The following is a 20483-nucleotide window of genomic DNA, read 5'->3' as shown; positions in this document are numbered from 1 at the left end:
CTCAGCAAAGTGTTAACACTGAGGCAGTTGAGTCCCTAGAGGAAAGTCACTCTACTTGTTTCAAGGACCAGTCAATGGGCTGTAGGTAGTAAGGAAATTTGATCATTCTTCTTCTGCCTTTGTTTCCCACATCACAAGGACCCCCAGATCATGATCTGAGCTGAAGGCAGAGGCTTAACCAACTGAGCCACCCAGGCACCCCTGAGTATATAAATCTTAAAAAAAAAAAACAAAAAACCACAACCACAGCGTTTACCATTAAATTGATAGATTATGTCCATAGTTAATTATGTTTCATGTTAAAAAGTAAGCTTCCTGGTGGCAGAATCTTTATGTTTTGTTCCCTGATGTATCCTAAAATTCTGGAACAGGGTCAGGCATATAATAGGTGTTTAATATTTTAGAAATTAAGCCAAATTGAATTGAATCCCCCCTCCCCAATAGCCCACTAGTCCCCTGACTCACCTTCCCTACAGACCATTTCCACAACTCTGTTGATCCCACTGGTTTTCCATCTCTCTCTCTCTCTCTCTCTCTCTCTCTCTCTCACACACACACACACACACACACACACACACACACACACACACCGACCAGAAATCCAACCTCCCAGCCCTCACCCCTAGGTCCTTTTGGGCTTTCCGAAAGAGGACATCTCTCCAAGATTACCTCACAGACCCACTCAAGAAAGCTAGATAGACATAATGTAGCCAAACGAATCCTGTTTTGTTTAGAAATAGGAATATCTTATTCATTTTGCTACTTATAAAAATAACATTAGGGGCACTTGGGTGGGTCATTCAGTTGGTTAAGCGTCTGTCTTCAGCTCAGGTCTTGATCCCAGGGTCCTGGGATCAAGCCCTGCGTCGGGCTCCCTGCTCAGTGGGACACCTGCTTCTCCCTCTCCCTCTGATCTTCACCCCTGCTTGTGCTATCTCTCTCAAATAAATAATCTTTTCTAAAAAAATAACATTAAAAAAGATAACCCAAGGGGCGCTTGACTGGCTCAGTCAGTAGCGCGTGTGACTCTTGAACTTGGGGTCGTGAGTTCAAGTCCCAACTCGGTGTACAGATAACTTTAAAATATTTTTTTCAAAAAATAAAAAGAAATAAAAACAAGGTATCCGGGGCGCCTGGGTGGCTCAGTGGGTTAAGCCTCTGCCTTCAGCTCAGGTCATGATCTCAGGGTCCTGGGATCGAGCCCCGCATTGGGCTCTCTGCTCAGCAGGGAGCCTGCTTCCTCCTCTCTCTCTCTCTGCCTGCCTCTCTGCCTACTTGTGATCTCTCGCTGTCAAATAAATAAATAAAATATTTAAAAAAAGGATATCCCCAAAATGAAGGTTATTAGCTGCAAACATGAGTGGCATCTGGCGTCCCATAAACCATGCCAGGCAGTGTGAGTGGGAACGTAGGCAGCAGTGGACTGGAGTGACCTGGACCACCCTGGGCTCCCCGACCTTCCTCTCTCCTCTCTCTGTCCCGACAGACCCACCTAGAGGCTTCTCATTGGCCTGACTGTTGGTGAGACATGTTCCCCACTCCCAGAGGCAGGACAGCGTGTTTTGGGGGAATGGAAGTTCCTTGAAACAATGCTCCAAATGTTCTAACATTCCCGACAAAGAGGTTCTACCAGGCTCACTGCTCAAAGCAACCACAAAGACCCAGACCATGAGACTTTGTAGAGCTATAAAAATCACCGTCTGTTTCTTTGTACATCTGCCCCGTCTCCTTCCAAAAGGAAACTGAGCTCTGAAAATCTGATCATGCGATACACGCCAGGTTATTTTCTTTCGCACACACATATTGTGTTGTACAAGTGCTTTTGCAAAGGGAGTGAGCGTCGTGAATGCAGTCATACAGTCTCCCACCACCCCCGCGAGGCGAAGGCTTTCTATGATACCGCATTCCAAAGGGACCAGCATGGTTTCAAGTCTGTATTCTGCCTCCTTCTCTTAGCACTGCTTAATGACCAGACATGGTCCCGCATGTTGCTACATGGTCTTTGTCACTACACCTTTTCCTGGACTATAATATCCCATCAACTAGGGTTTACCATCTTGGTAAGAGCAATAACAAACTTCTAGGAAATTCGTCGCCTTCCCCAGCAACCCTCCCCACTCTGTCTGGTTCCAACCAACCACAAGAACCTCCTCGCGGCCATCTGACCCAGGTTTGGTCAGTCACGGGTTCCCATTCCTCTGGCCACAGAGACTGGCCCAGGAATACACAAGACACCCCAGCCAAGACAGCCTCCTTCTCCGGGCCCCTGGGAAAGAGCTGCTTTCTCTTTCCTCCAAGGTCACAAAGCAGGAACAATGTAAGCCCAGAGCGATCAGACTTGGCCTCCCTTCCACCACCCACCACTCCCCTCCCCTGCGATGGAGGAAACTAGTCAATAGTAGGAGAAAATGAGTCCCATACCCAAGGAAAGCAGAGCCAAGGGTTGGAGGGGGCCTGACAACTCAAGGGGGTCCCTTGGACGGCCCCATTTCCTGAGCCACTGAATTCCCTTTTGTGGTTAGGTTAGTGGGGAGCTGGGTTTCTGTCTCTTATTGCTGAAAGAATCAATGATAAAAACCCATTTCCGCGTGCAAGCCACGTGGGTAGCATTCAGGTTTTGCCATTACGATGAATGCTGCAATGGACTTTTTTTTTTTTTTTGTCCATAATGCTTTCAATTTGAAATATAATTTTTTAAAAGATTTTATTTATTTATTTGACAGAGAGATTGCAAGTAGGCAGAGAGGCAGTCAGAGAGAGAGGAAGGGAAGCAGGCTCCCCAAAGAGCAGAGAGCCCGACGCGGGGCTCGACGCAGGGCTCAATCCCAGGACCCTGGGATCATGACCTGAGCGGAGGGCAGAGGCTTTAACCCACTGAGCCACCCAGGCGCCCCTTCAATTTGAAATAGGACTAACGAAGTAATCAAGGAGTTTCAATATGATTGGTTTTGATTCTCCTTGAAGATTATTTTCTGGAAGGACACAGGACCCCTCAGGTCTTATCTCCCAGTTCTTTACCTCCACATCAGGCAGCCTCGAGTGTTCCTTGAAAATCAGGTAGGAAAAAAAAAAATCAGGTAGGGCTTGGCCAGGACATCTGGGGAGACCACGGAAGCATAGACATAGTGAAGAGGAAATGGAACTATCCAGAGAAGAGTGAAGGGGAAGCTCAGGGGCACCGGGGTGGCTCATTTGGTTAAGCACCTGCCTCTTAGTTTTGGCTCCAGTCATGATCTCAGGGTCCTGGGATCGAGCCCTGCGTCAGGCTCCCCACTGAGTGTGGAGAACTGCTTAATGTTCTCTCCATCCGCCTCTCCCCTTCCCCCTGCTTGTGTTCTGTCTCTCCCTCTCTCAAATAAATAAAATCTTTTTTTTTTTAAAGGGAATCTTAGCTTTTCAAAATGGAAAGAGGGATAGGATGCCGAAGGAAGGAGAGGCCACATGGTGGGCAACCAGATGGGACGGAACAGGCACTGAAGGTTGAGCCCGGATGAGGGAAGTGGACAGCAGTAATTTTAATTGGTACCATGCCCGGTCCCCCCCTTCTGGTACCTGGTTTTCCTTTGGGGAACTGTTCCCCCCACCGTTTCCCGCTCCCATCATTCTCGTCCAGATGGCCCATCCTGGGCGTGATGCATGGCCCAGAAGCAGCGAGTCAACACATTCTGCCTCCCCTAGCTGCTGAGATGGGTTCCAGGGCTGAGCGTGGGATACCAGCAAGGCTAAAGCCTAACCCACGCAGAATCCGGGTTCCGCTCATTGAAGAAGGGACTCGAGTCCCACTGGTAGCTCATTTCCAAAGACAGCTGCCGCAATCCCTCCCATCCCAAATGCCCTCTTGCAGTGTGACTGCCACCCCTCTCATCAAGAGGAAGACTTGATTTTCCCTCCAAGTCAATCCGGGCTGGCCCCACGGCGACTTGCTTTGATCTAGAGACTTGGGGATGAACTCACACTATGCCCATTTGGGGCCTGAAGAGGACTGGTAGCTTCTGCTTTGTCCTCTTGGGAGCCGGCCATGGAGTGCAGAAATGTGGGCTAGACTCCACTGGGAGGGCACACGGAGGGAGAAGCCACTCAGAGAACCAGCATGCCCCAGACACCGGCTGGGAAGGAGGTCTTAGGACACGTGACAAGCCCATCTGATGCCACCCAAGGGCATCCATGCTGAGCCCTGACCAAATTCTTTCTTTTTTTTTTTTTGTTTCAATTCTTTTTTTTTTTTTTAAAGATTTTTTTTTAAATTTATTTATTTGACAGAGATTACAAGCAGGCAGAGAGGCAGGCAGAGAGAGAGAGGAGGAAGCAGGCTCCCTGCTTGAGCAGAGAGCCCGATGCGGAGCTCGATCCCAGGACTCTGAGATCATGACCCGAGCTGAAGGCAGAGGCTTTAACCCACTGGGCCACCCAGGCACCCCTTGTTTCAATTCTTGATCCACAGATTCATGAGCAGTGAAATGGTTTGTGTCTCAAGCCACTCAATTTGGGATTGATTCATGATGCAGCTCTGGATGAGCAAAGCACTCTCTTTCCACTGGGGCTGCGAGGCTGGGGGGGACACAGGGCTCGAGCTGCTGGGGGCCATTAGTGAGGCGGCCTGAGAACAACACCAACACAAGGGAGAGGCGGAGAGACACCGACTAGAGTCCCTGATGCCATTGGCCTGAAATCGTAGCTGTGTTTCCCCTTCTCGGTTAGGTGGGTCAGTAAATTCCCGTTCTGCAAGCTGGTTTGGGTTGGGTGTCTGTCACTTGTAACCCAAAAAACAGCCCCTTATGAGGGGAGAGAAGCTGACAATGAAAGAAATGTTGAGTCTGACTGATCTCTGAGCTGGCCAAGACCTTGACCTCCAGAAGAATCTTCTGGGAGTCCAGACTCCCCCAGGTATGGGATGAATCAGAAGGGGGTAGTGAGGAAAGGACTGCCAGTTCTGGGAATCCACACAGGTTCTGTTCTCAGTGAGGACAGAGGATCCTGTCCCTCTGTCACCAGGGGGAGCCTGAGCCCTTCAGGGGCTGGCTCAGCATCCGGCCCACCCCAGCAGAGGCACAGCCCAGTCCCTCCACCCCAGCATCCTCCCGCCTCTCCTTCTCTCAGGCACCTGGGGCCACCTTTGAGTTCTCCCTCCCCTCCTCTCAGATCTGTTTTGGGACATTTGTACTCAGAAGAACGTGATAACAGTTGACAGTAACCAAGTGACATGGCATTAGCAAAAGAACAGACACAAATGGGGCATCTGGGTGTCATAGTCGGTTGAGCGTCTGACCCTTAGTTTCGGCCCAGGTTGTGGTCTCAGGGTCCTGAGATCGAGCCCCATGTCCACCAAGCGTGGAGCCTGATAAGGACTGTCTCTCCCTCTCCCTCTGCTCCTCCCACCCTGTGTTTTCTCTCTCTCTCTCTCTCTCAAATAAATCAATCTTAGAAATAAAAATTTTTTTAAAGATTTTATTTATTTATTTGACAGAGAGAGATCACAAGTAGACAGAGAGGCAGGCAGAGAGAGAGAGAGAGAGAGAGAGGAGTCAGGTTGCTCGCTGTTGGAGTGAGAGTTTACAGAGAAGCACTGGAGAGGAGGTTACAATGATCCCTGTAGCAATGGTTTAGGCCTGGAGAGTTGTATGAATTCACGTTCAGCTTAAAGGAGATATAGATTGATACACACAGAAATACATAACAAGGCTTACTCTACACTAACATTTACTTGCTCTCCCAGGATACCCCAATGGCAACAAGCACATTCAGTGCCCAGATTTTGGTCTTTTCCTTTCTTTCCTTTTTAGACATGTGTTTAAAGCAATCTCTACAACCAGGGTGGGGCCCAGACATTGGTTTTTGATACATTCTCCAATAGAAGGAACTAGAGCTTCTTGGAGAAATGGCTGATTCTAGCACTGGGACAGGGAATATACAAGACAGCCAGGAGCATCATATTGGGTCAGAAAATAGAGAAATGCTTCACAAAAATGTTTTTTTTTTTTAAGATTCTGTTTATTTATTTGACAGAGAGAGATCACAAGTAGATGGAGAGGTAGGCAGAGAGAGAGGGAAGCAGGCTCCCCGCTGAGCAGAGAGCCCGATGCGGGACTCGATCCCATGACCTTGAGATCGTGACCTGAACCGAAGGCAGTGGCTTAACCCACTGAGCCACCCAGGTGCCCCACACAAAAATGTTTTAATTAAAATTTTTTTTTTCTGATGGCAATGTGTCAAAGAAATACAGAAAGCAAGTAAAAGAGCTCCCAGGGCTAAAGTTGGAACACTTGGGGCAACAAAATAAAGTATACCAAATTACAACCCAAAGTAGAAAATAAAAATCCGTTCAGTCCATACTGATAGAAATCCACAGGTGAATAAACAAATAAATGAGGGCGACAAACTTCCCATGAAGAATTCCAAATAAGGGGGTGCCTGGGTGGTTCAATGGGTTACACCTCTGCCTTCAGCTCTGGTCTTGATCTCAGGGTCCTGGGATTGAGCCCCTCTGGCCTGCTCCCCACCACCACCCACCACCTGCCGCTCTGCCTACTTGTGATCTCTCTCTCTCTCTGTCAAATAAATTTAAAAAATCTTTAAAAAAAGGAAAAGAAAAAGAATTCCAAGTAAGTTGTGCAGATACTTCTCCCTCAGGGAGGCAGAGTCTAATGGTCCACTCCTAAGTGTGGGCCGAGCATAGTCACTTTCTTTCAAAGAACGGGGTAGGCGCCTGGGTGGCCTGAGTCGGCTACAGTCTGACTTTTGGTTTTGGCTCAGGTCATGATCTCAGACTTGATCCCTCCCCCCAAATAAATAAATCTTTAAAATCATGTTTTTAGGGGCGCCTGTGGCTCAGTGGGTTAAAGCCTCTGCCTTTGGCTCCGGTCATGATCCCAGTGTCCTGGGATCGAGCCCCACATCAGGCTCTCTGCTCAGCGGGGAGCCTGCTTCCTCCTCTCTCTCTGACTGCTTCTCTGTCAAATAAATAAAAAAATCTTTAAAAAAATAAAATAAAATCATGTTTTAAAAGTAGTCTATTTCTAGGGCATCTAGATATTAAAGATAAATGGCTTAAGCCAGGGGCACCTAGGTAACTCCATCCATTAAGTGGCTGACCCTTGATTTCTACTCAAGATCCCAGGATCCTGGGATGGAGCCTTGCATAGGGCTACCAGGTCAGTGAGGAGTCTGCTTCCCCCTCTCCCCACCACTTGTGCTCTTCCAATGATTCCAAAACCTATGCACACACCATAATAACCTGGAGGGTTTTTTCAGTCTATCTTTCACCTCCTGTTTACCTCCTGATGAAGGAAGTCTGGGGCAGGACTAGACAATTTGCATTTCTCCCCCCCCCACCCCGGTGCTGCTGGTACTGCTCCAGGGACCCCACTTTGAGAACTGGTGTAAACTCTAGGATTAAAATGATTAAAATACTGATTAATTCTCATCCCATCCACCAGGTGGAGAAATCTGGGAGCATCCACTGGAAATTTTCAGGGTACTCTTTCAGAGCGCGTCTTGAGAACCCTGGGGGAGAAACCCACTGTCTGCTCTACTTTGCCCTCCAGCCCTCCTGCCTCCCTAAGGCTCAATGAGATGGCAGAAGGAGGAGGGCGACAGAGAGATGGCTCAGACACACTCCCGGTGGGGCCTCCAAGAACTCCCAGGGTAGTGAAAGGAGCCAGAGAGTAAACAATTGCTAATTTACTGCTTGAGGAGCAAAGCAACAAGGAAAACCTTAGAAACCTTCAAGGGTCAGGAGAGATAAAGCTCAAGGTGAGGAATGATTTGGGAATCACCAAAAGAAGGGGGAAGGGCATTCCCAGCAGTGAGAACAGGATCCAGGAGGGCACAGGGTTCGGCAGCTCTTGACTTTTCTGGAACCCTGATAACTGGACACTTGGTAGGAGCCCAACACTTTTCGCTCAGGTAAGTGCAATAAATAATTAGCATTCCCATTGCCAAAGGAAGCCCTGAAATGTTAAGTAACTTCCCTAAGGTCATCCTGCTGGTAAGCGAGTTACACACCGGAGCTCCAAAGCCGCTGTGAGTCTAAATCTGGAGGCTGCCTCACACGCAGGCAGGCAGCCTGTCTCCTCCTCCTCCCCACCCCCCGCACCCGCCCCAGCTGACATCCCCCATCCTGCTTTCTTTCTCCAAACCTTCTTTCTCCTTCAACCCCTTCCCGAGGTTGCTAGCTTCCCCAGTCTCTTTTCTCAGGTCTCCAGTGATTAACCGTTAGCAGACTGATGAGCAAAGACCCAGGCGCTCTCCCACCACTAGCTGACCGTGGAAAGCTAAGCCCTGGGATCCACCCCCCTGCCTCTCCCCGCCCGCCCTTCCGGATTGCGGCGAGGATCAAGAGCTCGGGGCGGCGGCTGAACTCCCACGCCGTCCTTCGGGGCCCGCAGCCAGCCACACCCCGGCGCTGGGACCTACGAATCCCGCCCTCAGCCTCGGGAGATCCGTCAGGTCCAGCAAGCGCCAGAGCCCGCGGGGGAGCGGATTTGCGGTTTGGCAGTCCCCGTCCGCCGCGAACCCGGGCTGGAGGTGAAGGGACTGGCGCCCTCCGCCCGCCCCAGGAGCCACGCCATCCCAGCTCCCTTCCCGACCCCGTAGGGAGCGGCTGCCTCCGCGCTCGGCCTCCGCGCCCGCCCTGCAACCCCGCGCCCAAGCTCCCCTCCCGGCGAGAGATACGAGCTCCGCTCCCGGGGCGCGAGCCCCGAGTCTGCGGCGCCGGCGCCGGCGAGCGGAGGGTTAATCTCAACCGCCCCCGCCCCGCGGAGTCCGGGGGCCGGGTCGCGGAGAGCACCTCCCATTGGCCGAGGAGCCGGCTCGGCGCTGATTGGCTGACGCTGCGGGCCCCGGCTAGCCTCGGCTCCCGATTGGGCGCCGCCCTCGGGTGGCTGGAGTGTGGCGGTCCGGCCTCCGCAGGCTGCGCGGGGTCGAGCTAGCTGCTGCGGTTTCGCGGGGCAGCTGCCTGGGGACGCTGCTCCTGGGCCGGAGTTCCGACTTCCTTCCCTGATACAGACGCCGCCGATCTTCTCCCGGATCCTCTTCCTCCGTAACCTGCTGCTTTCCTTTTTCCTTCCTCCTGGCTCCCACCTCCCGAATCCGCGCTGCCCTCTCCTGCTCCAGGGCCCCCCGGAGCCGAGCATCCCCGGCATCCACCTGCCATCCTCCTGGCTTCTTGCCTTTCCTTGACCTCAGGTCCCGTGACCCACGGAGCCCCGTCATAACCTCGGCAGACTCTCCTAAACTCCTTTTCCTCCTCTCTCTGCCAGCTCCCCACTCCAAATTCCAGCAACCCTTGACCTCTTGACCTCTGACCCTGACCTTCTCAATGGCTATCTCCTGCAGCGGTGAGGACTGCTGACACGGAGGCCTGCCCCTGAGTTCTGCCCACCCCCCACCCTCCCACCCCACCCTCCCGTTTCTGAAGCTTGTTTTTCACTTTCTTACTCCTGGGCCACTTCTGTTACTGCTACCCCACCATGGACTTCTTGATGAGTGGCCTGGCGGCCTGCGGGGCCTGCTTGTTCACCAACCCCCTGGAAGTGGTAAAGACCAGGATGCAGTTGCAGGGGGAACTGCGGGCCCCCGGCACCTACCAGCGGCACTACCGAAACGTCTTCCATGCCTTCATCACCATTGGCAAGGTGGATGGCCCGGCTGCGCTGCAGAAGGGACTGGCCCCTGCTCTCTTATATCAGTTCCTGATGAATGGCATCCGCTTGGGCACCTACGGGCTGGCTGAGGCTGGGGGCTACCTGCACACGGCGGAAGGCGCCCTCAGCCGTCCCCGCAGCGCCGCAGCTGGGGCCCTGGCTGGGGTCATGGGAGCCTACTTGGGGAGCCCCATCTACATGGTGAGAGGAAGGGTCTTGCCTGGGGCCTTCCAGCAGACCATGGTGTAGGGCGGGGTCTGGGCCTTCAGGACCTGATCCTGAGATTGGGAGCGGGTTTGTGTTGTAGTGGATGAGGAATTCAAGTCACGTACATCAGTGGGTGTAGGGTTCAGGGAAAGTCTGGGCCCCACAAAATTAGAATCCCACAGTCTCCTCCTTTGAGTCTTCTGGAATAGGTGAAGGGTCAATAGCCTGAGGGCCAGAGACAGGAAGTGACCAGCTTAAAGTCACACAGCTACTTGTTGCTAGGAGTAGGTCCTGTTTAGTGCTCCTCCTGGAAGAAACTGGGAGGTAGGCAGTTCTGTAAGGCAGTGTGGTCTCACTCCCTGTGTGGGACATTCAGGGACAGTGACCCCCAGAGTCAGCCTCCACATGCCTCCCCGGGGCGTGGTTGACAGATACCCCTTGCAACATGCCCGAGGGTCAGATGGCGGAGCCTGGTCACGGGGGTGGCTGGAGATCCAGTCGGGGACTAGGAGCCAACGTGAGAGGCCAGACACCGAGAGTTGCCCAAAGGGAACAATCTTAGGAAATGTTGCCATTCTCTAACCTCTCCATCCCCCACCCAACCCCCAAGGGAAGGAGGATGGAGAGGGGGTGGGGGTGTCTCGCAGTGCTAGGAGATCCATCCCCTGGGACTGGAGCCAAGGGACACAGAGTCTCATGACCAGTGTGTTAATGGGAACAACAATAATTATCAGATTAAAAGGATATTCCTTGCTGAACACCCTAGCGGAAGTATTATGGGGTCAGGCCTTTGGGTCTTTGATGTGGGAGGCTGGCCCCTGGGCCACAGGCTGTGATATTCTTTTGTTCCCAGGTGAAGACACACCTACAGGCACAGGCGGCCTCAGAAATCGCTGTGGGTCACCAGTATAAGCATCAGGTGAGGGTTCTCCAACCCTGCTGGAGTCCCTGCCCGTTCTTTCCCATCCCCCGCACTGCCTCCCCTCCCCAGCTCCCTGCCTGCCCCCTACAACTCCAACCCAGCCCCACCATCCCCCCCCCACCCTGCCCCTCTTCTGGAGCAGGGAGGAAGGGAACAATGGCGGGTAGTAGACCCATTCCAATTCTAAGTCCACACGGTACTGGTTGTCCAGACTCCGGGTGCCCGTGGAGGACCCATCGTTGACAGTGTGAGGTGGCGGCCCCTGATGCTGGGGGGACTGAAGCCCGCCCCCACGGTCTTCCCCCCACCAGGGCATGTTTCAGGCGCTAAGCGAGATTGGCCAGAAACATGGGCTGGTGGGGTTGTGGCGCGGGGCCCTGGGCGGCCTGCCCCGAGTTATCATCGGTTCCTCCACCCAGCTGTGCACCTTCTCGTCCACCAAGGACCTCATCACTCAGTGGGAGGTACTACCCTGGGGGGGAAGAGGGCGGGGCCTCCCTTGGACTTTGGGCAAGGGGTGGACACGCTGAAGGGGACCCCAGAGGGGACCGTGCTCATGGTCAACATCAAGGAACGGCAGGAAGCCTTGGGTCACTGACTTTACACCCTCCCCATGGTCCTCTTGTCACTCCCTCCCAGATGGTGGCTCTGAGTCCTCCAGCATCCTGCCCTTCCTCCATGGTCTTCTAACCGGCCGCATGGAAACTCCCTGAGTTACCCTCTCTCTACTCTCTCCCCAGGGCAGGGCCTGTCCTTTCCGAGGGGTCCAGGGATGAGCTGATGCACCTCTCCCCCCTTCACCCTTAGATATTTCCGCCCCAGAGCTGGAAGGTGGCTCTGGTGGCTGCCATGGTGAGTGGCATCGCAGTGGTCCTGGCCATGACACCCTTTGATGTGGTCAGCACGAGGCTCTACAACCAGCCCACTGATGCCCGGGGCAAGGTAAGGGAATGTTTTGGAGGGCCGGCCGGCCAGCCAGGCAGGCCACGGCAGGTGGTGGGTAAAAGCGAATGGTGGGTGCTGGTGGGGACAGCCTAGAATGCAGCCTGCTGAGAGGAGGCCCCTGGCGGGCTCTGACAAACGCCTTCCCTGTGCTCTTCCCCCCTCTAAACCTGCTCTCAGGGCCTGATGTACCGGGGGATACTGGATGCCCTTCTACAGACCGCTCGGACAGAGGGCGTCTTTGGCATGTACAAGGGTATAGGTGCCTCCTACTTCCGCCTTGGCCCCCACACTATCCTTTCCCTCTTCTTCTGGGACCAGTTACGCACCCTCTACAACACATACACCAAATGACACCAGGCACTCTTGCACACACAACCAAATCAGCACTCCTTGGACACTTCTGCCTCCACTCCTGTGTCCTGGCAACTTCTGACCAGGTGACCCTTCATCCCTCCAAGGGGGACAGCCAACTCCACTCCCCGTCTGATTTTCTCAGGGTTGAATCACTACAAGGGACAGTCTCCCTCCTTTCCTCGGGTGTCCCTTTAAACCTTCCCTCCCCCTCCTCCTGGACATGTCACACCCTCCCCCCTTCCTCAGGGCTGAACCAGTCACTCCAAAGTTTTCCCTCCTTTTGTTTGGACGGCCTTGGGTCCCTTCTGATCCTATGCACAAACTTCTTTAACTCCCCACTCCAAGACCAAAGGGAACTGAGGGGACCTAGGTGTCTTGTTAGATGCAAAGGCACAGAGATCTTATCTTGATTATAAAGCGAGTTTATTTCTGCAGACAGGAGGTGTCTCATGTTTATGCACAGGGAAGGAATTAGGGGTATATATCCAACCCCTTGTTTCCCTTGTAGAATGAGGTCCCCGTGTGCTAGAGCAACTTCACGCAGTGTTTCAGCATCTTTACTGGGGACCAAAGATGTTGGGGTCGTGAAGGGTCAGACTGGTCACCAGCTGTTCAAAGTCACCCAGGCTCCAGGGCGGAAGTGACAGATTTTCAGGACCAAGAGATAACCTATGGTCAGGGCTTGGGGGTGGGGGAACAGAGGGAGAGAGAACATCATCCAGGCCGTGGGTGGGGAAGTTCCCACTTCCTGTGCCCCGGAGGACCTGGGTATCTGTGACCCCAAACCTCTGGCCCTCTCCCTCTTACTTGGAGGACCCCACCAGCCAGTCTCCCGGCTCTGCCCCTCCCAGAATATCCTCCTGGGGACCCAGTCATGAGCCATGCATCCTTCCTGTCCTCCTTACGGGGGATCATTGAAGGTGAGCAGAAGATCAGTCTGGTACTGGGGCAGCCGCAGCAAAGCCTGGTGCACTGTCACATCCTTTGCTACCTAAAGGGATCAGAGTGGAGATGCTTACCTGACCATCCCTGCCCAGGGCCACTCCCTTCACCCGTCTGGGAATCTCACACTCCCCTGCCCTCACCTGGTGGTTTTCTTTAGCTACCTGCTGCTTGCCAGACAGGACCCAGGCTTCTTGACAGCAGTTCCTCAGAGCCAGGTTCTCCAAAAGGAGGGGCTGCGCATTGTCCACCTGCACAGCCCTAGCCCCCTGCACCCCGCCCACGTCCTCAAAGTGGTACCTAGAGTACGGGGATTAGGGTCAGGGAGGGCCGTCTCACACCCCCCTAACTCCCCTCTCCCCCCAGCATCTTTGAGTCCCTAGAGCTCCGCTCACTTCCGGTGATAAGGTGATGCCCTTGGGGTTCTCATTGCCCTGATTAACCGTGCAGCCGCAGGCCCCGCCCACCTCCTCGGCTCCGGCCCTCCCATTGGCCCGCCGCGCGGGCCACCGCCTCCCTCACCGCGCAGCCTCCTCTCCCTGCACGTGGGCCTGCAGCTCCAGAAGTTCCACGATCAGGCTCTGGTCCGTCACGCGGTGGCAGAAAACTTCCTGGTTGTCCGGGACCGGTCGGAGGTCGCTGGAGGGAGGCAAGGCGGACCCCGGCTGAGCCCCGCCCGCCTCTGCCGGCATCCCAGCCGGCCGGCCCGCGGCGCCCACGTCTTCTCACCTCACGTCAAGGGCCCCGGGAGGGAGAGCGGCGGAGAAGGCGCCCCCGAACAGCGGGTAGTCTCGCGCGGGCTCCATGGGCTTGGGACCAGGGGCGGGCATTAGAGAGATGTAGAAGAAGTCCACGCGCGGCCACGCGGCATCACCGGCACTGCCTCCGGTCCCCCTTAGCTCCCGCCCCTTTAAGGATGGGCCCCGCCCTGCGGCCGCGCTGGCCAATCGGCGCCTGCGCCGTGGGGGCGGGGACCAGCGGGGCGGTGCCCGGAAGCCTGGCTCTCCCGGGGGCGCGGGGAGGGACCTGGGGGTCGGCTGGGAGCTCGGACCTCGAGCGTAGGGTTTGTGACGCCGTCGTGCTCGCTGGGTCGCGCCCCCCAGTCTTTTCTCTTTAAAGGGGTCGTATCTTCTGAGACTGACCCTCTCAGACTTCTGAGACCCTCCTTGGGAGCCCTTGCTCGCGCGAGGTGGGGTCCAGGTGGGGTCTCCCGAGTCCGGGGAGAATCCTTTGAGGGTCTCGCAGCTCCCCCTTGGGGCGTCTTGATGGCAGCCAGCTGCAAACCAGACCGCTAATTCCCGGATGCGGGGAGTTCGGGGAACGCTGGGTCCAGGTGTGGGGCCGGGTTAGGATTCAGGCCTCTCGCCTTCCTTCAGGTCAGACCCAACCCAGGGATTAGGTTTTTAATCCGCCTCAAATCTTGCCTTGAGAACGCAGCGGGGGCTGAGGGTGGCGAGGGGGGCCGCCCCCACACGCACCTGGAGGAAAATACGGATTAAACCCTCTGTTGTTGCTCTTTCATAGATTTTTAGAATTTCTTCAAGTTTCGGCTCGGTTACATCCTCCCAGCTCATTTCTCCATTCATGTTTGATCCCCGGTACCCGGCCATATTCGGGACATAACAGACCCATTATGTATTGTTGAACGATTGAATAAACCCCACCCATGGGGTTCCAAGTGCTGACTCTACTTATGGACCCTAATAATTTCAGGACACTGAGGCCAGGGGACACCAAATTTTCGGCCCCATACCAAAGCTGGGGGTGCAAGGGCAATTAGGTCAGGACCCCTGCCTCACCGGGAACGGATGAGTACACTTTGAGTTGTAAAGTTTGGCCCAAAACTCACCAGGACATCCTAGAAGTCTGTTAGGCGGGAGAACATCCAGAATGGTGGTGTTTTGGGAAATGCAAGTGTATCGGCTGGGCAAGGGTGCTGTGGGGGTCCGGTGGGACCCGTGAGCGGTGCTGCTGGAGAGATGGTTTTGTGCAGGGTTTTTACAGAGCATCCTGAAGAGGTTGGGCCGTTCCCTTCTTACTGCCAGCCTCAGACTTCTCTGGTCCTTATGTCCTCATCTCTAAAACGTTGTTGGGATGTAGCTGCATCTGTTTCTGGGCAAGGAGAGCGGACTAGGTTTGATCCACGAGGAATTCTAGAGAGGGAGTGTTGCAGACAATAGAGGGAGAGAAGGAGCCCAGACAAGGGAAACCAAGGGAGCCAGAACAGAGAAGTCTGCTGTACACTGCCACTCTAGGATCTGGGATGGGATGCGGAGGGGCAGACCTCCTCTGCCCCTCCCTCCCCGTTCCTGCCTGCCTGCCTGCCTGCCTGCCATGCACTCCCAACCCCCATCCCAATCCCCCAGGGCAGTACCAGCTCTAGCTGCTTTGTGAGCAGTCAAGCAGATAGGGAACTCTTGGAAAGGGACCCTCAAGGAGGAAGAAGTTAACAGGGCCCTGGCACTGGGCACGAGGGATGGGAGCCTCCTGAGCCAGAAGGAGTTTGCACAGGATTAGGGAGACTGAGGAGGAAAACCACCCACTTCCTGATTTGGGGTCTCTGGCATGCCAGGAGCCATGCTCTTGGATGAACCTTGTGCATCCAGGGACTCCTGGCACACCATAGTTCTTGAGCTTTTCCAAGTGGTAAGAAACTGATCTCCACAAAGTGACACAGGCACACGGCCAGACCTCCTCTGGGAGAGTGGGGAGGAAAGCTGCCCTAACCTGGCAAATTCCCACTTGGACTTCACTTCCCTCCCTCTCATCCTCACTTCTGTCTTGGTGTCTGTCACTTCTCTGGGCCCTTCCAACTGCTGACTCTCTTGTATCTTCAAATTCCAAATCCCAAGAGACAGAATCCAATGACCTGGACAGCTGTCCTGCCTGGCGTCTTCCCGGGTGCCCCCAGTCCAGCTGGCTGTGGCTAGGTTGATGGGACAAATCTCAGTAAACTGAGGTGGCCCAAGCCATTTTTCTCGGGGGAGGGAGGTGAGGATTTGTCCCCGTCTCAGCTCACTAGTTGAACTAGACCTACAACTGATGGATTCTGTCCCCTTATCTGAAGGACATTCCCTTATCTGATGCCCTGCCTGCAGTTGACATCGCTGGTTCCTCCGGGGACAAGTGTCCCAGAGCACCCTGAGGGCACCAGGAGGTGGAAGAGATGCACTTGCACCAGGGAGATGGCTCAGTACACCCAAACTCAGGCATCAATTTGGGGAGACACATGTTTCTATTAAGCAGAGGTTCTGAACCTTTTTTTCTCCCAAGCATCCCCTTGGCAGCTTGGCAAGACCCACAGCCCCCGACTCGGGATGATGTTTATTCCGATTCATAAAATATGTAGGGATACAAAGGAAATGAAAATATTTTTTTTAAGATTTTGTTTATTTATTTGAGCGAGAGCGAGAGAGCACAAGCAGGGGGAACAGCAGAGGGAGGGAGGAAAGCGGGCTCCCCGCTGAGCACGGAGCCTGATGCAGGACTCCATCCCTGGACCCTGGTATCATGACCAGAGCTGGAGGCAGACATTTAATCGACTGAGCCCCACCAGGCGCCCCAGGAAATGAAAATATTTAAATACAATAATCAAAATTAAAATTCCAGATTTTTGTTTGAATAAAAATTGCTTCTTTGTTATCCTGTTAGCGAGGTCTAGCAGCAGGTCTGGTGAGTATAACGTGTAACACAGACGCTCTGTTACTGCTCATATTGCTGGGCTCTCGGATCTACAGTCGCGCTTACAGAAGACGCAAAATTTCAAACAAGAGCTCACTGGAAACAAGTGCAACCATTTCCCATCCAAACTGATCAATTGGAGCTTAAGAAACCCAGCTATGAATTACGAGCCCTGGCCCAGCACCAAGCCGTAGGAGAAGCTTGGGGGTAACCACAGTAGGTTTCTAAACAAAGGCCTGGCATCATGAATGAGGTGTTTGAGGAAAACACAGCGTGTCCTTGTACTGGGGTTGAGCCTATAGCTGTCACCCAGCACCTCCCACAGAACTTTCCAGCCTTGTATCTCCCCATTCGCCCCTCGTGCTCTAGATGCAAAGTACTCTGAACTTCCTTCAGCCCCTTGACTGTGTCAGCTTCCTTTGTGCCTCTCAGCTTTGACACCTGTGCCATCCACCTAGAACTTTCTTTCTCCCCCTCTTCCCTGGCTAACTCATTGCCACAGTTCACTGCTCCTTCTGAGGGTGCCCGTGGCTCGGCCTTCCTGTCCCGACCACAGGCTCCCCACTGTGTTGTAATGCCCTAATCTCCAGTGGATTCTGAGCACTAGGAGGTCAGGGACCGTACCCATCATTCACGTTTAGCTTCTCCCTGAGTTGTGCAGGAGGGAAGGGGGAGGCTGTTTTCTTGAGTGGATATTGCTTAAAAGACAAGAGGTTACTTACCCGTCAAGACCAGTCAAGAGATGTTGCACCAGGAAGAATTTGGCCCTCGTTCCTGGTTCCTAGGAGGGAAACTCTGAATCCTTGGGATTTTCCAAGTGACAGGAGTTCTTTGTTATTCTTGGTGGGCCCTGATAGTTTACAGTAATGAGATGACTGATTGTTGATGCGAAGGGAAGAATCCGGATGGGGGTCAGCTACACCCTAGAGACCAACTGTGTGACTGAGAGCGTTGGTGCTTCGAGCCACTAGATATCAATCCAGTAAAACCCCAAGCCCCAATAAAAATGCTGAGCATTGAGGCTTAGGGGAGCTTCTTGGATGGTAAACACACCCATGTGCCCAGAGGTGACACACCCTGTCTCCTGGGGGACTGGGCTTGGAAGTTCTGCTTCTAGGACCTTCCAGAACTTACCTTTGCCTGTCCTTAGAGTGAAACAGCAATCCCAAGTCTGGCACTTTCCTGAGTTCTGCGAGTTGTCCTGGTGACTTACTGAACGTCTGGGCATGGCAGGAACCCTGGAATTTAGAGCCACTTGGCCAGAAATGTGGGTGACTTGCAGACCCGTGAGATTTACAGCTGGCATCTGCAGTGAGGGTGGTCTTGTGGAAAACAGCTGGTAACTCATGGTGTCCAGTGTTCCTCCAGTCGATGTTAGACCAGTTAGGGGGCAACAGAAGAAGTCTGTGATATCCCACGTTCAAGGGGACGAGGGTCTGGGCAAAGCTGGAAGAGACAGGAGAGGAAGAGATGGAGCCAGAAAAGCAATAATGAAGAAAAACCATAATCTGGGTGATCCGGAAAGTGTAAGCGCGGTGTCCCCAGTGGAAGCCGGGTCAAGAACAATGGCAAAACCAAAGACCAAAAAGGGTGGGGAAGGGGTTGGTTGTGGGTGGGGCAGAGAGGAGAGAGAGCCTCTGTCCTTGGCCCTAAGTCACCAGACTGGGTTCTTCCCTCCTGCCACCTCCCAGTGGTGGAGTCCAGTGTCTCCGTTCCTGCCCTCCCTCTTTCTGGGCCTGGGATTGCCCAAGTCAGTGACCCAAAGACAATAGGGCTCTGTGACCGTGCTCGGTGACGTTCCTTCCCGAGGACCTTCTCTCTCCCTAGAGTTGGCAAAGGGCATGCAGCCTCAGAATGAGTTCCGTGTTCTCCCAGCTTGGTCCTGGCGAAACCCTCACTTTTGACCTCTCCACAGACCCTTGCCCCCCTGAACCTCACATCGTGTATTCCAGAAGCAGGAGGAGGAGGCCGTCTGGACGCGGGGAACTGGGAGAGGGGGTGCACCGTGGCAGACACCCCCCTGGTGGCCTGGCCTGCATCTGAGGGAGGCAGGAGTGGGGAGGGGTCCCCTAGTCACAGCTCTTCGGAATCTGGGGGACCCTCACAAGGGGGGGTACACTACATTCTCATAGGAGGTGCCCTTAGGAGTCCACGGGGTCCCAGCCCCCAAAGTGCCACATAAAACTTCGTTCTTTTCATCTGTTTATTTGGCTAAGGTCATTTCCTTGTAACCAGCCACAAGGGAAGTTTTGGGAGTGGGGAGGGCTGCGTGCACTCTGTGGGAAAAGGATCTGGGGGCCAGAAGAGTTTGCCTCGGGGTGAAAAGGAGGTCAGCAAAGCCAGGACTCAGCGGTGAAGGACTTGGGCTGGCTCCCTATCTCCTTCTGTTGCCCTGGATTCCTTCCCAGGGGTGACCCGGGATACTCTAGTGACTCGGGCCATGGGAAACCAGCCCCTCAGCCTCCTGTTTTTTCTGCCAGTCCATTAAACACGGATTAGCAGGACCTTCCTAGATGGCCTTTTCAGTACATACACCCAGGGACTACCCAGTCATCTCCATCCCAGATCTCTCCTGTCTGCCTGCTGGATACCTCCATTCCTGCATCCCACTAACCCCTCAGACTAGACTCGACATGTCTGAAGCTGACATGTCACCTCCCAAATGTGTGCCATCCCCTGTGTTCCAATCACAACTGGTGAGGTCATCCCTCCCCAGTGATCCAAGCTTCACCACTGGCTCTGCTCTTTTCTCGTCCTGCCACATCCAGTTCCTGGCAACTCTGCCTGCTAGCGTCTCTGGAATCCTTCCATCCCTCCCCATGGATGTTTCCACCGTGCCAGTCCGGCCAGGATTTCCTGCCTGGAGAGGGCTGTGCTTTCTTACCCGACTCCCCACATCCTCCTCTGCGGCCCGAGTGGTCGTGTCTCTGTCCCTCTATAAACTCCTCCCAGAGAGATTCCCCATTGCTCTCGGGATGGAGTCCAGATTCCCTAACATGCTTTGCCAGGTCTTTCACTGTGCCTGTCCTCTCTCCCCCCACGCAGGGAACGTTCCAGACTCTCACTTTTGTTCAGGTCCTTAAGTCACCATGTTGCTGGCCGGGGAGGCTTTGCCAGGACCATTCTGCTTTCCTCAGCTGTCCTCCCCTCTTCCCTGTAACAAGCTGCGACTTCTCCCTCAGTCCTCAGTTAGTCCCGGGACCCCAGTCCCTGCGGGGAGCTCCCACGGCACCCTAGACTCCCCTGAATGACCCTCCATGGAGATGCTCGATTAGACAGTCTCCCTCCCTCCCAGCAGGAGGCCCTTGAGCTTTTCCTTACCTGAATGAGAGATCCAGTAGGGCTGTTTCACATCCTTTATCCCATTCTGTCGCACCCAAAGCTGCACCAACCCACCCCTTCCCTGGAGGAAATGACTCACGGTCGCAGGCACTCCTAGGGCGCTGCTCACACAGGAAGATCTTCCTTGAAGCCCAAGACAGTACTCCAACCCAGCACAGGGCGGCTGGGGCTTGGGGGGCGGGTAGGGGAGTGGAGTGGAGGTGGGGGCTTCCACCATCTGGCTGGGTGCTGCCCTCAGGTGTCCAAGGACAGGCTGAAATTTCTTTGATTTTCATCCAGGGTCTTTTTTTTTTTTTTTTAAGACTTTATTTATTTATTTGACACACAGAGAGAGATCACAAGCAGGCAGAGAGAGAGGGGAAAGCAGGCTCCCCGCTGAGCAGAGAGCCCGCTGCGGGGCCGATCCCAGGACCCTGGGATCATGACCTGAGCCGAAGGCAGAGGCTTAG

The 20483-nt window shown here is 54.2% G+C and overlaps 2 protein-coding genes across 7 annotated transcripts; one reads left to right on the top strand and one right to left on the bottom strand.

The window, feature by feature from the left end:
- The first annotated feature begins 9452 nt into the window (after window positions 1-9452).
- On the top strand, window positions 9453-12438 carry LOC111161215 (solute carrier family 25 member 35). 3 transcript variants are annotated; one of them, XM_022524797.1, is made up of 5 exons: window positions 9453-9842; window positions 10702-10767; window positions 11082-11234; window positions 11578-11712; window positions 11893-12438. In XM_022524797.1, the coding sequence occupies exons 1-5, from the start codon at window positions 9468-9470 to the stop codon at window positions 12064-12066; spliced, it is 903 nt and encodes a 300-aa protein (XP_022380505.1). In that variant the 5' UTR covers window positions 9453-9467; the 3' UTR covers window positions 12067-12438. The 3 variants fall into 3 exon arrangements, with proteins under 3 accessions (XP_022380505.1, XP_022380507.1, XP_022380508.1); XM_022524799.1 differs by lacking the exon at window positions 10702-10767 and having other exon boundaries at window positions 9462-9842; XM_022524800.1 differs by lacking the exon at window positions 11082-11234 and having other exon boundaries at window positions 9462-9842.
- A 37-nt stretch (window positions 12439-12475) lies between these two features.
- On the bottom strand, window positions 12476-14579 carry LOC111161216 (RAN guanine nucleotide release factor). Of its 4 annotated transcripts, none has more exons than XM_022524802.1 (5): window positions 13741-14567; window positions 13534-13650; window positions 13176-13311; window positions 12975-13060; window positions 12476-12750 (listed from the first exon to the last, which is right to left on the bottom strand). In XM_022524802.1, the coding sequence occupies exons 1-5, from the start codon at window positions 13839-13841 to the stop codon at window positions 12627-12629; spliced, it is 564 nt and encodes a 187-aa protein (XP_022380510.1). In that variant the 5' UTR covers window positions 13842-14567; the 3' UTR covers window positions 12476-12626. The 4 variants fall into 4 exon arrangements, with proteins under 4 accessions (XP_022380510.1, XP_022380511.1, XP_022380509.1 ...); XM_022524803.1 differs by having other exon boundaries at window positions 12476-12738; window positions 13155-13311; window positions 13741-14558; XM_022524801.1 differs by having other exon boundaries at window positions 13155-13311; window positions 13741-14548.
- Between the last annotated feature and the right edge of the window lie 5904 nt (window positions 14580-20483).

This window comes from Enhydra lutris, unplaced genomic scaffold (genome assembly GCF_002288905.1).
Source record: "Enhydra lutris kenyoni isolate GAN:26980312 unplaced genomic scaffold, ASM228890v2 scaffoldscaffold82, whole genome shotgun sequence".
Lineage (NCBI taxonomy): Eukaryota > Metazoa > Chordata > Mammalia > Carnivora > Mustelidae > Enhydra > Enhydra lutris.
The sequence above is the reverse complement of the archived record's forward strand: the minus strand, read 5'-3'. Positions and strand labels throughout refer to the sequence as shown.

What these genes read in the sequence shown, in the direction of transcription:
- LOC111161215 (XM_022524797.1), top strand. Translation starts at nt 9,468, where the DNA reads ATGGACTTCTTGATGAGTGGCCTGGCGGCCTGCGGGGCCTGCTTGTTC. An exon ending in ACCTCATCACTCAGTGGGAG is followed by an intron (nt 11,235 to 11,577) that starts GTACTACCCTGG and finishes CTTCACCCTTAG; the next exon opens with ATATTTCCGCCCCAGAGCTG. An exon ending in CCACTGATGCCCGGGGCAAG is followed by an intron (nt 11,713 to 11,892) that starts GTAAGGGAATGT and finishes ACCTGCTCTCAG; the next exon opens with GGCCTGATGTACCGGGGGAT.
- LOC111161216 (XM_022524801.1), bottom strand. Translation starts at nt 13,841, where the DNA reads ATGCCCGCCCCTGGTCCCAAGCCCATGGAGCCCGCGCGAGACTACCCG. An exon ending in CCCGGGGCCCTTGACGTGAG is followed by an intron (nt 13,651 to 13,740) that starts GTGAGAAGACGT and finishes GCCTCCCTCCAG; the next exon opens with CGACCTCCGACCGGTCCCGG. An exon ending in TAGCTAAAGAAAACCACCAG is followed by an intron (nt 13,061 to 13,154) that starts GTGAGGGCAGGG and finishes TGATCCCTTTAG; the next exon opens with GTAGCAAAGGATGTGACAGT.